Here is an 18015-nt window from a genome sequence, read left to right on the forward strand (position 1 = left end):
TTGGGGTCCCTCTTCTGTGCTCCCCACAACATCCTGTGCTCAATTCCATCAGAGCATTTAACATACTATACTAGGGGCACCCCTGGGTGGCTCAGTGGTTGAGTGTCTGCCTTTAGCTCAGGTCGTGATCCCAAGGTCCTGGGATTGAGTCCTGCATTGGGCTCCCCCCAGGGAGCCTGCCTGCTTCTCCCTCTGCTTATGGCTCTACCTCTGTGTGTCTCTCATGAACAAATAAAAAAATCTTTGAAAAAGAGAGAGAGAGAAAGTGTTCTCCAGTCTCTGAGAGCAGAGCAAGACTTTGTGAGCAGAGCAAGCCCTCTCAATCAAGGCCCTATGACGCCTTTTAGAAAAGGCTCCTTTATCGTCCCACCTGTTAGTAAATTGTGGGAAATAACTATACAAGTGTGAAAGCAACTCTGTACCTGAGGGTTTTATCCTCACAGATTGCCAACTGACCCTTTCCTTTGCATTATTATCATCAACGTGGCTTTTCAAAAAGAGACAGGGAGACACTTGGAAGTCTTAACTTAGCATAATTCTTCTTGGATTCTGGCCAAATTCCTTTCAGCCCTTTTGTGCCTCCATTGTCCTCTCAGGCTAACAGAGCCACTGAAGATGTCCCTACTTGAGTTATACTCTGCAGTCACAATGGATGCGTAGTTGTTAGTTGGCACAAAATCGACCTAGATTTGAATCCTGGATGCCCCTAGCAGCTGTGAACTAGAGTAGGTCAAACTCGCTGTTTTGGTTTCCTCTTCTGCAAAATAGTAGCTAATCATAGCTAACACGTACACGTCATGCTGTAGGCACCAAGGGCAGGCGGTTCCAAGATGGGCCACTTAGGCAACGTGGACTGTATTGAGCTGAGGCAATCACAACCACAGGAGCTCAGGAGAAACTTTTGCCCCTCCCTTAACTATACAAAAGAGTCTAAATTCAGGGTCTTTTCCAGGATAAAGGTTATTACCAGAGATAAATTTTATCTGAGTGACACATCTGTCTGGCAGGGCAAACATCTCATTGCCAAGTATCTGCTCTTCTTTTTAAGATTTTATTCATTAATTTGACAGAGAAAGAGAGAGAGAGTGAGGGAGCACACGCAGGGGGAGCAGCAGGCAGAGGGAGAGGGAGAAGCAGGCCCCTGTGGAGCACGGACCCTATGCAGGGTTCCATCCCAGGACCAGGAGAGCATGACCTGAACCAAAGGCAGCCATGCAACCCACTGAGCCACCCAGGCGCCCCCCAAATCTGCTCTACTTATTGTCCTGTGAAGTGCATTTTCCTGTGAAGTCCCAGACCCCTACCGCCTTCTCCTTAGTCCAGGATGACATATATACCTTGTCTTGCCTGACTGTCTTTGGAATTTCCACGCCTGTGATTTTCTCCTGTTAATCTGTCTCATGTCAATTTGATTCTTAATCAGTGTAGAAGGACACGGAAGGGAACCGCAAATTCTTGCTGCCCAAGGGTGCTTCCCCGTGTCATTGCTCATTTAATCCCCTGGAGGAAGAAACTATAGATGAGGGACTGAGGCAGAGAGAGAGGTTGGAGTGACCTCCCCAGGGTCACACAGCTGGTGAGCTGCAGAGCCAAGATGCTAAGGCAGGTTCCAGAGTCCAGGCCACACCTCCAGCCTCTCCAAACGAGGGCAGTAAATGAGGACATACCTATTAAGGGCTCCTTGGAGGATTAAATGAGCTAATGCACAGGAAGCCCGACGTTTGACAAGTGTGATAGGGAGCAGGCCTGTATGCCAGCTTTCTCTTCCCCTCTGCACTGCGCAACTGGCACGGCCTCTTCTTGGGGCAGAATCTAAGAGGTCGGAGGGAGGAAGGCCCCGCCCGGCCGGGGGAGGAAGAGGGCGAGGTGGAATGTGGAAAGGGAGAAGGGAGAAGGGGGGTAAACAAGAGCGGGGAGGCGGCGGGGGCTAAAGACTTAGGGAGCCGGCGGGGCCGGAGAGCACGGCGCCCCTCGAGCGCAACAGAACCCCGCCGGCTGAGGAGCACTCGCCACCCCCACCCCTACTCCCAGCCCCAGCCCGAGGCCGTGCGGGCTTCCCGTCCGGCCGCGGCCCGCCCCACACCGGGCGGGGCCCCGTCTGCGGCCTCGCCGGGAGCCGGAGTCTGCCGGGAGCTCCCGGGAGCCGCAGCCCCAGCCACGCGGTCCCCCGGGGCCGGGCCGGGCCGGGCGGCCGGGGCGCGATGGCGACGTGGCGGCGGGACGGCCGGCTGACGGGCGGCCAGCGGCTGCTGTGCGCGGGCGCGGCAGGGGCGCTCAGCCTCACGGTCACCGCGCCGCTCGAGCTCGCCACCGTGCTGGCCCAGGTCGGTGGCGCGCGGGGCCCGGCCCGGGGACCGTGGGCCGCGGGGCTCCGGGTGTGGCGCGCCGAGGGGCCCCGCGCCCTGTGGAAGGGGAACGCGGTGGCCTGCCTGCGCCTCTTCCCCTGCAGCGCCGTGCAGCTCGCCGCCTACCGCAAGTAAGAGCCGAGCAGCGGGCCGGGCCGGGCCGGGAGGCCACAGGGGGCTGCCGCGGGGTGGGAGGTGGGGGCCGCTCGAGCTTGGGGCCCCAAGGGGGGCCGCGGCCTCCTTCCGGGTGGCGCGCGCGAGCCCCTCCGAGCAGTGTGGCCAGGAGGCGGCACCTGCGCAGGCCCCGGGGTGCACTTCGGAGCTCCCCGCCCCGCCCAGTGCGGTCTTGTGGACGCAGCCCCGGCCCAGAGACGCTCACCAGAGTTGCACGGGCGAGGAGGTAGAATGGCGCAAAAGGAGATTCGGGGGGAAGGAGTGAGAGATGGCTCCTGACCATTCCCACCGACCACTAACTTGGAAACTTTGCCTTGGCTGACTTAGGAGAGAGAGACCCCTTGGAAGGTCTCTATGTGCGGTTGTACCTTTGTGAGCAAACCCCCAGAAAGTGCTTGGTGGGGGGAGAGGGCCCAACCATTGCCGCAGAAGGCCACAGGTTTCTGCCCAACCACCCCCGCCTCCCACCAATGAAGCTTTGCCTTTAGGGCCCAACTGGAGGCTGCAAACAGGTCCCTCAACTTCCTTAGCCTCACCCTACCCTCCACCCACACTGGCCTCATTCTTTGTGCTTTTTTCACCTTCTCTCAACCCAGCTGCTCCTTTGGAAACTATCTAAATATGCAAATGCCAGCTGAGTCTTCAAAGATTCCTCAGACATATTTGCATTTTAACTGAAAACAAGCAGAAAAGAATGAAACGGTACTGATGGAACTTGAGGAAGAGTGAAGTTTCTGTGCTTGGGGGGAATGGTCCGTGGGCACAGTGCCAACTCTGAAGACTGGCCTTGGCTTTGAATTAGAGTCTAATTCACAGTCTTCACCACCTAATTCAAGCCTTGGAGGTTAACAGTTAGGATTTTCACCTTTGGTGCTGGAAGGTTCCCCCATCTGACAAGCCAGAAGGAATCCTCCTCCTCACTGAGCCCTCAAGGCCAGCACAAATTCCCCCAGGCTGGGGAGAAGTTCTCTTCTCTTCCCGTGGAGAAGAAAGGTGGTGAGATCCTGGGGCATTTGCCTCAAGGCTCTCTATCCTCCTAAGCCACATCTGGCCTGATGTCTGTAAACAGTTCTCCCCTCTTCCCCCTATTCTTCACAAAGTATTATGAAAATCTTCCTTTGGAATGTATACCAAGTAGGATTAGGAGGCAGAACTTTACTGGCCAGTTTAAGTACACGGCTGTTCTGATAATCACTGGGAGGAAGACCTTTACCTCTGTCCAAGGTTCTTCTAGCCTAAGAATTAAATTGCCATGAGACAGATTAACAGGAGAAAATCAAACAATTTCCTACCCTGTGGGGGATATGCGCACGCACACATGCACACGAGATTCCAAAGATGGCAAAATGAGGTCTCTGTGTCATTCTGAATTGAGGAGGAGGAGGTGGGGTCTGGGACTTCAAAGGGAAGGAATGCAACCCATAGTGGGATGAAAAAGAGTCAATGTTTGGTAAACAAGTGTTTGCTGGGCCACTCAAAAACAAGAGGACCTAGAGCAGAATTTTAACAGACTTTGCTAAATCCCTCTCTGTCTACCGATCTACCGCCCCTAGTTCGCCCACCCCTAGTTCGCGTGTTGTTTATGATCACTCTCTTCCTGGAGCAGATCCTGAATCTAAATGCTTTTTAGGCAATTGACGGGGAGGTCAGAGTTTCTGCCTGAGTCTTGGGTCTTGATTGTTTTCAGCTCAAAATAATCTACATGCCATTGTTGCCTACCTTGGGGAGGCCTGCCTTTGGCCCCAATACCACTTAGTATATGTACATCATTGTATTTTTTTAACAGCCTTATTGAGATATCTTTGACATAGAAAAAGTGTATATATTTAAGGTGTACGACTTGATATTTTGATATGCATATTCATGGTGAAATGATCACCACAATCAAGCTAATCAATATAGCCATCACCTCTACATACTTACCCTTGTGTGTGTGTGTGCGCGTGCACATGCACAGACACGGGTGTGTACATCATTGGATTTCTACAACTCCTGCCCCGTAAGGTTCATTGGGTGGGAAGTATCATGCCCATTTTACAGATGCACAATTGGGCCCAGACCATCCACACCACTCCTCGGGGATGGGGCTTAAAGCCCCATCACCTGACCTTCTGCCTCCAAATCCATTACTCTACTACATCTTGCTGCCTTTCTCTCACATTCATTTGACATTAACATAGCCAGACTTCATTAAGTACCCCCTGCAGGCATGACACTGGGGAAAATGCCAGGATGGAAGGGGCCTGGTCCTTGTGCCCCAGGGCTTATAGAGGAATAGAAGACAACAGCATGTGGCCAAAGTGCTACAGAAATTCACACTTCTGAGGCCCCTGGCTGGTTCAGTAGGTAGAGCATGCGACTCCATCTTGGACTTGTGAGTTCGAGCCCCACATTGGGTGTAGAGCCCACTTAAAAATAGTCTTTAGCTTTCTGTGCCAACAGCACTGTCGCAAACACGGTGAACATTCCTAAAACCCATCGGACTTGCTGCAAGAAGTATGGCAAGCACCGACCCTACAAAGTGACACAATACAAAGCAGAGATTCTCTTTATGTCCAGGGAAAGCAGCATTATGACAGGAAGCAGGGTGGCCATGGTGGGCCGACTAAGCCGATTTTCCGGAAAAAAAAGCTAAAATTACAAAGAAGATTGTGCTGAGGCTTGAATGTGTTGAGCCTAACTGCAGATCTTAAGAGAATGCTATTAAGAGATATAAGCATTTAGAGCTGGGAGGAGATAAGAAGAGAAAGGGCCAAGTGATCCAGTTCTAAGCTTCACATTTTGTTATGAAGACAATAAAACCGTGAGGTTATGTTCACTTCATTTGGTTGCAGTTGGTCTTTTAAGAGGAAAATAAACTAGTGCCATCAATAAAATTCTCCTTGTAGGGCATTTTGTACTTGGAAAAAAATAAAATCTTTTTAAAAACAACAAGAAATTCATACTTCTGATGAGGAGGAGGAGAGGTGAGGACTTCACAGAAGAAAAAACCACCTGAGTTTGGTCGGGGAAAAATGAGTAGGAGTTTTCTGGGCACAGATTGCAGGTATTGTCATGAGCCAAGGCACAGAGACGCGAAGGCATGCAGCCTGACCGAAACACGAGGTGTGCCCACAGCAGCAATGGGAAGGTACAGCCAGAAAAGCAGATTGGAATGCGATCTCCGAGGGCCAGGTGAAGGAGTTTGGGCTTGGTTCAGTATGGCCAAGGTTAGCTGTGGGAGATTTTTGAGGAGGTGGTGGGAGTGGGGGGTGATTAAAGCAACTCAATAGGAATTACTCACCTGGTAGTAGGGTGAGGCAACTAGCAGGAGGAAGACTGGGGGGGGCGGGGCAGGGCCAGTTAGGAACCTGTTGTGCTGGTCCATGTGGCAGCTGAGGGCACCTGACAGAAGCTGGTGACTGGGAGAGGAAGAAAGAGTTCCTTGGCCTGAGTTTGCTAATGTTTCCTGCGAGATTATGTTCCTTCCAGAAATGAAAAGGGAGTATATCAATGAATGGCTAGGCATAGAAAGCAGAGTGGTCGATCAATCATGGGGCCATCTTTCCTAGGTAAAGATGATGCCTTTGCTCCATCATCATACTGATTCATCTCTCCTCTTTACTGGCCAGGAGTTTGCAAAAAACAGCTGGCTGAGGGTAATGGTATAGCCTGTGGTCAGGATTTTGAACAAAGCATAAACGTCTAGAATATTCAGAAAATAGAGTGATTAATTGACTTGTCCCCACATAGAATGGCAGCACTGGAGCTTGAAACCGGGTCTTCTGGTTTTTTAGTCCAGGGCTCTGCCCAGCATTGTGATACTGACATGTCCTCTCACTTGGATCTATGATCAAAAGTCCACTCAGTAGAGTCTATTAGGAGCTAGACCCTTGCAATAAATAGTATGCAACAGTGGATGGCTTTCAAATACATCAACCAGTAAATCCTCATCCAACTTTACTCCACAACTGCTTGTCTAGCTGTATAACATTGGCTTGGGTCCCTGCGGCTCTGGAATAGCTCATAACCAGCACCACTTTCCTATTATATAACCACTTCATGAGCTTGTGTTTGGCTGCTAAGCTGTGTTAGGCTGAAGTGTTGGCAGTTCTAAGTGCATATACCCAAGGCACGTGTGATACCCTGTGCCTCAAAGGAAGGGGTTACTGCTGTTCATCAGCTTATCCAGTCTCTCTGGGAAAAGCTTCTGTGCAAGTAGGGGAGAGGGTGCTGGGGAGAAGAGCAGAAAGGGGAACACTGCTGCCCCAGCCAATAAGACAAGAGCTTAAGACATGGGGCCCAGGAGGATGTCACTGATGGCCTATCAGGGTTGCTTGCCTTGACTCTGCAATTCTAAGGGGAAGGGTTGGTAGTCCCTGTCTCTATCAGATAAGAGTCTAGAAGAAAGACCTTTCTCTGGTTCTCTTGAATTTTGTATATTTGATAGCAAGACCCTACCTTATATAAGGTTCCTATTCCTAGTCTATCAAGTCGTGCAGTGAACCAGGGGCCTCTGTCCTCTCCCACTGCCCCTCTCCACCACTGCTTTGGCAGGACTGTTGTTGAGCTCTGTTAGGATCTATGCTGAGTGCTAGCACTGTGTCTGGCATATTGTAGATGTTCGATAAATGGGTGATCATTCGTGCCCCAGAAGTGGCCAGGTGGGATAGAGAATAGGGCAAGGCGATGAGAATGAATTGGGTGTTTCTTTTGGCATTTTTAGGTCCCACTATCATCTAGACTGTTCCAGCTTGCTGCAGACCGCCCCTCTGGTCAAGCATGCCCCTGTCTCCCCTGCCCCTCCTCATGTCCCCCTCCAGCTCTACCGGCCAGGGGAGAGAAAAGGGAGGAAGAAGGAAGTGTGCAGGCAGTGAAACAGGCCAGTGGCCCATTGGTGAATGCCTGCTTTAGTTACCTGCATCTTTCAAAGGTAGCTGGTTAACTCATGATTGTTTTGATTTTTTTTATGGCTGTTTCAATTAGTGCAGTTAACAGTAGTCAGTGGTAGGTTGACAAAATGAACTTAAGACTTTCCTACAGGGGCAGCCCAGGTGGCTCAGCGGTTTAGCACCGCCTTCGGCCCAGGGCCTGATCCTGGAGACCCAGGATCGAGTACCACATCGGGCTCCCTCCATGGAGCCTGCTTCTCCCTCTGCCTGTGTCTCTGCCTCTCTCTCTGTGTGTGTCTCTCATGAATAAATAAATAAATAAAATCTTAAAAAAAAAAAAAAAAAAAAGACTTTCCTACAGCTTGAAGGAGATGCTTTCCTTTAAAAAAATTTTTTTTTTATTTGAGAGAAAGAGAACAAGCAGTGGGGAGGGGCAGAGGGAGAGAGAGAAGCAGACTCCCCACTGAGCAGGGAGCCTGACATGGGGCTCAACCCCAGGACCCCGGGATCTTAACCTGAGCCTAAGGAAGACACTTAACCAACTGAGCCACCCAGGCGCCCAGAGATGCTTTTTTTTAAAAAAAAAAAAAAAAAAAAAAAAAAAAAAAAACAAGATTTTATTTATTTATTTGAGAGAGAGTAAGCAAGCAAGCACAAGGTGGGTGGGTGGCGGGGGGGCGCCCGCAGAGGCAGAGGGAGAAGCAGGCTCCCCGCTGAGCAGGGAGCCTAACACGGGGCTCCATACCAGAACCCTGGGATCAAGACCAGAACCAAAGGCAGACACTTAACCAGCTGAGCCACCCAGGCACCTCTAAGGAGAGGATTTTAGTCAATGAGTATTTACTTGGGAGCAAAGAAACTGTCCTAGGACCCCTTCAATGATTTCACCTGAATACCCACTTGTCTTATTTATCACGCAGAGCGTCCTAGCTTCCTGCCCGGCTAAAGGAGGACACACCTCTTCATGGGAGATCTGAAAGCCAAAGAACTGGAGACGGTCTCATTTTTAAAAAGACACAGGACACCTGGGTGCTTTGCCTCTGGTCATGATCCCAAGATCCTGGGATCGAGCCCCACGCCCAACTCCCTGCTCAACGGGGAGCCTGCTTCTCTTTCTGCCTCTGCCCTTCTACCCCACTTGTGCTTGCTCTCTCTCAAATAAATAAAATCTTGGAAAAAAATAAACAAAAAGATGCTTGTCTTCTAGCCTAGCCCTGATCACTTTCCTTTTATTCACACCCCTTGCTATTCCTCTCCCTCTCTCCTACCCCATTCTCTGGTAGAAAATATTGTTTTTCCTGGTTTCCAAGCCCTTCTTGTTTTTGTCCTCGTAGGCAAGGAGTAAAATTCCTTTGCTTCCTGGGCAGGGAATGTGTACCATGTAAAAGTACCCTTATAACAATTTCGGCCAATGTAGGTCCTCATGACTGGGGACGCGCTGCTTCCAAAAACGGGGACTGTAACAGAGTGGCTTTCTGGCTTGCGTTTGGAAAAATCCACACAAAGCCAATTCTGACATTACAAAACTGTAGAAAAATGCAAAGAAGAGTGCTCCTGTACCCACCATCCAGAAGAAACAGCATGGAAGACAGTATAAAAGATACTTCAAGTAGTTTTTTTTTAATACAAGAAATAAAAGATTCTGGAGAAAGCTGAGGTCCTTATTCCCAGCCCCTCCCCCCCCCCACCTTCCTGGAGGTCTATTTTACACTTTTTTTTTAAAAAAAAATATGTAGCTATAGCTGTCCACAATTAATATAATGTATGCTTTTATGGGTGTGTTTTTAATTTATATAAATGGTTGTCATACACTATAGGTCACCCTGCAACTTGCTTTTTTCACTTGACTTTATACTTTCATGATTATCCGTATGAATACATAGTCACAAGCTCATTTTAACCGTGGTATCCAGTGTATGACTACTATAGTTTATCCATTCCCCTATGAATGGACTTTTAGACTTTTCACACTAACATGCAATGTTGTATATATCTTCACATGTACGACGACGTGTGCAAGGGCTTCTCTAGGATATGCACCTGGAAATGGAATTGCTAGGGTGAAAGGAGGCATTCTTTCAGTTGTGCTAGATACTTCAAAGGGGCTGTACCAATTCACATTTCCAGCAGCAGTGGGTGAGCATTCCTGTCTCCACATGTCTTCCCCATCATCTGATATTATCAGATTTTTTTCACCTTTGCCAGTCTGCTGGGTGAGAAATGGTATCTTATTTTTATTTGTCATTTCCCAGACTAGCGGGGTGGCACATCTTCTAACTTTTAAACCAATACATTTTTTAAAGATTTTATGTATTTGAGAGAACACAGGTGCCAGGATGGTGAGGGGAGGAACAGAGGGAGAGGGAGAAGCAGACTCCCTGCTGAGCAGGGAGCCCGACACAGGGCTCAATGGGACCCCGGGATTACCACCTGAGCCAAAGTCAGACATTTAACCAACTGAGCCACCCAGGTGCCCAAACCAGTACATTTTTAAACTTAATTATGGGGGGTAGGGGTGCAGTAGCATTTGGCTGCTGCAGTCAGTAGAGCATGAGACTCTTGATCTCGGGGTTGAGTTCAAGCCCCATGTTGAACTTACTTTGAAAAAAAAAAAAAAGCCTCAATTACTGAGGATGCTCAAAGTCATCATCTCAAACAGTTTCATTTAAGTTCAACAGAACCAAAGGAGCACATTCCAATTCAGTATTTACTACGTGCTCCTATTCATTTATACCCCACCAGCAAGCCAGGGTTAGCAGTTATACAGATAAAGGGGGAAATGCTTAAAACGAAGCAGGAAGAATTCAGGGTAGCATAAAGAAGAGGGTTGGGCATCTCCTTATAGTTAACAAAATTCTACAAATGTAGAACTGAACGTGCTATTCATTAATCTTGATACATCAATAATTTTCACTTTGTAAACCATTTCCAAATACTGGGAGGCACTGCAATAAGTAGTCATAGGGCACTCTAGCCCAACCCATAGCTGATTCTCTTGGTCTTCCCCCCTCCCTTTTATTTTCTCCCAGGTTTGTCATGCTGTTCACGGATGACCTGGGCCATATTTCCCAGTGGAGCTCCATCATGGCTGGGAGTCTTGCGGGCATGGTGTCTACCATTGTGATGTACCCCACAGACCTCATCAAAACCCGGTTGATTGTGCAGAACCTGCTGGAACCATCTTACAGAGGGATCCTCCATGCTTTTTCTACTGTCTATCAACAGGAAGGGTTCCTAGCCCTTTATCGAGGGGTTTCCCTTACTGTTCTAGGTAAGATGGAACTTTTCACCTAAGGAAATGTTGTGTTGATAAATATGAATACTGTATACCTTGTATACCCATTTAACTGGTTACAAACCAGTTTTTTAAGGTCAAGCTCATATGGATTCAATCCATGTAGAGCCAATTAGCTTCATTTTATTCCAAAGCCATGTACCCCACTCCTGACTTTGGCTCATCACATCCCAGGGAGGGGAGGAGTGGAGAGAGAGTGAAGGTGTCTCCAGCCCAAACTGATGGAAGACAATCCTCCACATCCCATCTGACAGTCTCAGTGTGCATACATACACGTGTGAGCACAACCAGGGTAGCAACTGTGGCTTCCATAGTCTCTGGAAGCCTTGCCAGGACTACACATGCACAAGTCACCCCAGTCCCTAGTTGCCAAACCCGGCAGACTCTCACCCAATATCTGATCTCTTGTAGCATTTGAGGAGACTGACCACCCCTTCTTCTGGAAACTTGGCTTCTAGGACCCCCACCATCTTCTGGATGTGTCTCGCACCTCTCTGGCAGCTGTCTTATCTGGCTCATCTGATGCTGCCAGCCACTCCCTCCACGGGTCACTGTTCCCTCAGGCTCCTTCCTTAGCTTTCTTTTCACCCTCCCTACCCTCCCCAGGTGGCCTCAGCTAAGCTAGTGGCTTAACCAAGCATCAATATACTCAAATGACTCCCAGCCTCAACCCTGTAGCCACGGTGACTAACATTTATTGGCGCTTGCTCTGTGCCAGCTACTGTGCTGAGCACCTTGCCTACGGTTTGTCATTTAAGCCTTAGCTTACAGACAAGGAAAGAGCTGCTTAGGAAAACTAAGGGACTTGCCCAAGATCATATAGATAGAAAGTGGAAGAACCTAGCAATGTAACCCAAGAGCCCTCTGACTTAACCACTGACTGCTACCAATTCCCAACGGCAGGATGAGTACCTGCTATTGGACACCTTCATCTGCTGCTCCCTTGGCGCATCCAACTCCTCGAGACTAAACCTGATGTCCTCGTTAGTCTCACACCTGCTCCTCCTGGGTTCCCTAATGAGTGAGACCGCAGGCCCTTCACCCTGTGGCCCAAGCCGGAAGAAACCTAGACCCGCTTCAGCTCCTCTCCTCTCTCCGCTGTGGCTTCAGTCACCAAGTACTGTCAATCTGACCTCTTCATTATCAGTCTGTGGCCCTCCCCCATCCCCAACCCCTCTGCCCTCATCCTTCCCACAGACCTTAGGAGAGCTTCCTACCTGGTCCTAGTCCCAGGTCTCTCCTACTCCAGACCGCCCTGTGCACCGCTGCTGGGGCCTGGAGACCCTTCTAAACCCACGTCAGTCACTTCGCCACCCTCACTCCACTGTCCTCCATTAAAGCCCTGGCCAACTCCCGAGCTACAGGAAAAAGCCCAAATTCCTTATGGCACACCATCAGAGCCTTCAGACCTGGCTCTGGCCAGCCTGTCCCACCTCATCTCCTGCTGCGCCTCCACCTGCACTCATACACCAGCCAAAACAAAAAAACTTGCAGTTTCCTGGAAAGAACAATCCCTTTGCACCTGCTGTTCTCTCTGCCTGGACAGCCTGTCCACTCTCCTGATATCTGGCAAACTCCTACTCAATCCTCAAAACCCCAATGGGAAAGTTCTCTCTTCTGTGATGTCCTTCCTGACTCCCCTAGGCAAAATTAATCCCCCTGATCCTCGTGTGCCTAAAGCACTTTGTATAGCCACTGCCCACCCCACCCCATTACGGCACATATCATCTGTCTGCCTCCTCCACTAGATGGTGAGCATCTCCAGGAATTAGCCTACTCCTCATTGTATTCCTAGCAACTGGCATAGGGCCCAGCACATCACATAAACTCCACAAATAATTTCTGAATGAAGGTAAATGGGGCGGGGGGGGGGGTACTTCACTTGTAATGTGTTTATTAAATACATACTATGTTTTCCTAAAGACAAGCAACCCCTCTTTTAAATCTCATCTCTCATAAGAGAGAAATTTAGACCCACTGTAAACTTAAGATAGCTCCCAAAGTTTCTAGAAGTTTCTTGAAAGGGCCACCTATTGCACTGCTGGCTCGCCATCTTTGCCTGGGAAAGGTGAGCATGCCACGCATTGTAGGGTGGCCCCCTGGGCCCTGATATGGTCACATCATTCCCAAAAGCAAGGTCAAGTGCCCTCCCTCACCAGTACAGTCTCGCTTTCTAGTCCGCACAGAATGCTTCCTTCTCAGCCAGAAACCAGTCCCTCCCAGCATCCAAAATCTGAAAAATACCACTCGCAGACTTTTTCTTTATGGCAGCGATTCTTTTTTCCCCAAAATTTTATTTTTTAGAATTTTTACCACCCAGAAGAAGGACAAGATTCAGAAACACCCACATGCCCACCATCCAGATGCTCCAGTTAACGCCTTGCTTTGTCATGTATGTGTCCATCCCTCTCTGGCCATTCGTCAGTCAGTCCATCATACTGATTTCTGGATAATTTCCATATAATTTGCAAATATCAATGCATTTCACCCCTCAGCCACTCAACATGTGTCTCATTACCTAGAATTCAATATCCGTGGTTCTTTATAACATAAACTTTACACACAGTAAAGCACACAAACTTTTGGTGAACCATTTGATGCATTTTGGCCAATAACACATCCCCTGTTAAAACGGAGCACATTATTACCAGCGAGGAAAAGCTGCTTCGGGCTGCTCTGGCCAAAGTGCCTTTAATGAGCCCAGAGCCAGGCGCTTAGGTTCTCAAGCCAGGGGCACCCAAGGTGACAGCAACCCATTTCTGGAGCCTTCCTCCTTCTTTTTGCAGGTGCTCTCCCCTTCTCCGCTGGCTCCCTTCTAGTTTACATAAACCTGGAGAAACTCTGGAACGGACCCCGAGATCGGTTCTCTCCCCTCCAGAACTTTTCCAATGTCTGCCTGGCTGCTGGCGTAACCCAGACACTCTCCTTTCCTTTCGACACAGTGAAGAGAAAGATGCAGGTGAGGAGTTATCTGGGGGAGCGGGAGGGGCAGGGGGGGCATCAGGTAGGAGGGGTGCCTTGGCGTGTTTGCAGGCCATAGTGATTGCAAAGAACAGTGACCTTGAGTGACGCCAGGTTTCCAGGGAGCTCATAAAGGCTACACAAATATGATGCAAACCCCACCCCCGCACCTCCCAACTCCGGGGCATTTCTGCTGCTAACCTCAGGGCTGCTGGCTCCAGCCCAAGCAGCCTCCCTATTCCCATACCCGGCTTTTTTAGGTATTTCATGAAGCCTCCAGATGAGGCCCACTTTTCTTTCCTCTCTTCCTAAAGTGGTCTCAATGAAAGGGACTGGAAAGAACCAAAGTCAGCCAAGAACTACCGATCATAATTCAGTTGAATCCAATTCTAAGTGATCAGTCCCAGCTGAGTTTCCCTGCAGTCTCTAACTTGTCCCTCTGCTGGCTCAGTTACCCGCCCGCCCCCACCTCCCACCGGCTTCTTCCCCTTGCATCTTTCTTGGTGAGGCTTGGGCCTCACCCTCCTCAGCACTAAAAAGTCTGAAACGACCAATCTCAACCTATAAAGAAAAACTGCCTTCAGAATAATACACATCACAATGACACACCCCACCTCACCTCAGTTCTGTGCCCTAATCCATCAAAGTTCATCTGTCTGGGTTGTATTCTTTTCTTGTCCTTTTCTCTAAACAAATAAATGACGGTCACATACTGTGATTATAATGTAGGTGTAAGTTTAGCACCTGCTTAGTGCCCATCTCTTCACAAAACCTATTATTCCTAATTTTTAAAAAGATTTATTTGAAAAAGAGCATAGGGGTGGGGAAGAAGCAGGTTACCCTCCCCCCACCCCACCACCACTGAGCAGAACCCTGGGATCATGACCTGAGCTGAAGGCAGACCTTTAACTGAATGAGCCACTCATGCACTCCCATTATTCCTAATTTTAAAAGTAATGTACATACCTTTAAAATGATCAATTTTATGTTATGAATGTTTCACCACATTCACTTCTTGGCCTTTTGGCTAAGATCAAGTGTAGTATGAATGTTTTACCACAATAAAAAAGTAAATGCACATAGATTATAGAAAATTTGGGACATACAGAAAAGTATAAAAAAACAATAATTGCTTATCAACCTAACACCTATGCACTATGATTAATAGTTTTTCTGCATGTTTGTGTGTGTGTGTGCATAAATATATATAATACATGTATATGGGAGGTTGTTTTTTTATAAAATGTGTTCCCACCATATATAAAAATTAATATCCTTTGTTTTTCATTTATTATATAATGGATATTGCCCCAGGCCATCAAATATTGAGAATGCCTTTTTAAATTTTCACATAACATTCCACCGTATGGATGTCCCATAGATTTTTTAAGATTTTATTTATTCATGAGAAAGAGAGAGGAGGGAGGGAGGGAAGCAGAGAGAGAAGCAGGCTCACCAGGACCCCAGGATCATGACCTGAGCCAAAGGCAGACACTTAACGGACTGAGCCACCCAGGTGCTCCAGATAATTTTTTTTTCAAACAATGATTTATTCTTGCAAAGTTCTGACTAGAATTTTAGTATCACGGTGTTGGCAGGGCCATTCTCCATTTGAAGGCTGTAGGGGAGGATTCTTCCTTGTTTCTTCCAGCTTCTAGTTGCCCTAAGCATTCCTTGGTTTGTGGCTGCATAGCTTTAGTCTCCATTGTGCCATAAATAATAATTTCTCAGTTTTTAAATATTTAGGCTATTTCTCATTCCTCAGTATAACATCGCAGTAAAAACCCTTGTATTTTTTTTTCCACATCTGTGATGACACCCTTCAGCTATATTCCTACAAATCGACTAACAGTGCACAAGATAAAAATAATTCTGGGAGGGCAGCCCGGGTGGCTCAGTGGTTTAGTGCCGCCTTCAGCCCAGGGTCTGATCCTGGAGACCAGGGATCGAGTCCCATGTCAGGGGACTGCCTCTCTCTCTCTCTCATGAATGGATGGATAAAATCTTTTTTTTTAAATCTTTAAAAATAATAATAATAATAATTCTGGGGCCTCTAGGTGGCTTAGTTGCTTAAGCATCTGACTCTTGATCTCAGTTCAAGTCTTAATCTCAGGTTTATGAGTTTGTCCAGTGTGGAGCCTACTTAAATTATGAAAAATATAAAAATAATTCTGATGCTCTTAATGAACTTTCCACCCCAGAAAGGTTGTAAGTTTACACTTGTACCAGCTGTGAGTGGTTCATCTCCTCAACAATCAGCAGTGATTACTATAATTCTTTATTATTATTTTTTTTAACCACGATACTCTACTATACACTGGTAAGAGACCCTAGAAGTGGGTGCTTGGGGATAAACTTGATCATCTTTCCCTGGTATGGAAACCTTCTTGATAATAGATACCCAGAGCTTCAACAAGAAGCTTTAAAATAGATGCAAAGTCATGATGTTATTAAAAAAAAATCCTAAAGAGGTAATTGCACAGTTTTCATAAAATATGATCAGCATCCAATTATGAATATCATAAATATCATCCAAAGACGAAGGAAGTGAATTCCTAGGGCTGCGGCCACGACGTTGTTTTACAGGCGTTAATAAACATAATAATACCTCATCCACCCTACTTTAAAAAAAAAAGTAACTCCCTAGACAGAACCCACAGGTGGCTTTTCCACGAAAACATGCACTGCTTCCTCTGACCATTAGATGTCGCTGCAGTAAACGGAGCGTTTCTGAGCACCCTGAGATTAGCCTTGCAGCCAGTGATCTCTGTCAACAACCTCCTAATCCCTGCTTGAAATACACTTTCAGTTTGGAGGACAAGGAGCCCAGAAACAATAGGCTAACCCTAAATTCTGTTGCTGTGGTGTGTTCCTGCAAAGCACACGATCCAGCTTCTCCAAGAGAGAGCTTCAGTAGTAGTCCCGGCCCTCCACCGCGGGAGCCAACAGAATTTATAATGAGAGAACTTTGCAGGACAGTCAGGCTGCTCTGAACTGAGCACACTTAATGGTAATATTTGCATTCCCCTGGCTTTCCTCCTTGCACGGCCCATCCGGAAGCAAATGGAAGCAAATCAGCGTCAGGTGTGTTAGATAACCAGCTGGACGAAGGATTGTCCCGACTCCCGCACTGACTGGCCACTTTATCTGAATGTCTCGTTCTAATACACTTTTGTCCAAACACACACACACACACACACACACACACACACACTCAATCTGCCCATTTATTTTTTTTTTAATTTTTTTTTTTTTATTTATGATAGTCACAGAGAGAGAGAGAGAGAGGCAGAGGGAGAAGCAGGTCCATGCACCGGGAGCCCGATGTGGGATTCGATCCCGGGTCTCCAGGATCGCGCCCTGGGCCAAAGGCAGGCGCCAAACCGCTGCGCCACCCAGGGATCCCTCAATCTGCCCATTTAATGCCGCATCAGGTTGGAACTCTCTTGAGCATTAATGACTATAATCAGAAGCCTTTAACCAGCTGAGCCCTTCCTTTCCATGCTTCCACTCATTTTATTCCTTTCTCTTTTTCTTGCCCTGACCCCTGGCTGACATGCTAGAGAATGGAGAGGTAAATAAATTATGTATGTGCATGTTTTGATGCAGTGGTTTCTGGTAGGAAGGGGGGGGTGGGTTAGCCCTGTGCACAGATGTAATGAGGTGCCACACACACACACACACCCCAAATCTGGTGTGCTTTCACGGACCTCCAGACAGTCCTGCCTGAAATTGCCTTCACCATGATTGAGTGCATTGTGGCCCAAGGTCTTGCAGGTATAGCCTGGTCTTTTCATCTTCATTATCTCCCACACCTGGCCCAGAGCGTGGGCCTGAAATGGCTGGTAGCACTTAGTGTACTGAGAGAACAAGTGAGAAGGTAAAATATTGATGGAGGTTAAGTTGTCTGATTAATCTGTGGGCCCCTAATAATGACCAGGGAGTCCTGAGCCAAGAGTTCTCTGGATAGCTGCATGTGGAAGAGAGAGGGAGAAAAGCTGCCCTGAAACTCCAGGGAGCAGCTGAGAACGTGGGAGCCTTGGAACCCGGTGGGCCCTTGTAGAGGATCAGATCAGAGACACTAGGCACAAGACACCTGGGACACCCCTCCCCTTCGGCCCATATTAGGTGTCTCCATTTTATCAAATATAAAACCAAGTGTCCGCCTGTTGCTCTATACCCCAGGGGGACTTTGACCCCATCAAGGCTCATAAGGCAAGCAGGATTGGGCCAGGTCAGCATTTGAGCTAAAAGTACATAAACTGAAGGACAAAGGTAGAATCCGAGTGGCACAGCTGACCAAGCAGAATACACATGGTCCCCAAGCTAAGAGAGGCCCCAGCCTGTTCAAACAGAGATGCTGGGCCGG

General features: G+C 48.1%; 1 protein-coding gene and 1 pseudogene across 2 annotated transcripts in view; both read left to right on the plus strand.

The window, feature by feature from the left end:
* Window positions 1-1824: 1824 nt before the first annotated feature.
* Window positions 1825-18015, plus strand: part of SLC25A43 (solute carrier family 25 member 43) — a 38921-nt gene continuing 22730 nt past the window's right edge. Inside the window, exons 1-3 of one of the 2 annotated variants that reach the window (XM_041741932.1) lie at window positions 1825-2476; window positions 10420-10661; window positions 13472-13644. In XM_041741932.1, the coding sequence (XP_041597866.1) occupies window positions 2202-2476; window positions 10420-10661; window positions 13472-13644 (690 nt within the window). In that variant the 5' untranslated portion in view covers window positions 1825-2201. The remainder of the gene's footprint in view (window positions 2477-10419; window positions 10662-13471; window positions 13645-18015) is intronic. The other variant, XM_041741931.1, reaches the window with a different exon arrangement.
* On the plus strand, window positions 3824-5290 carry LOC121483041 (annotated as a pseudogene).

This window comes from Vulpes lagopus, chromosome X, assembly GCF_018345385.1.
Source record: "Vulpes lagopus strain Blue_001 chromosome X, ASM1834538v1, whole genome shotgun sequence".
NCBI lineage: Eukaryota > Metazoa > Chordata > Mammalia > Carnivora > Canidae > Vulpes > Vulpes lagopus.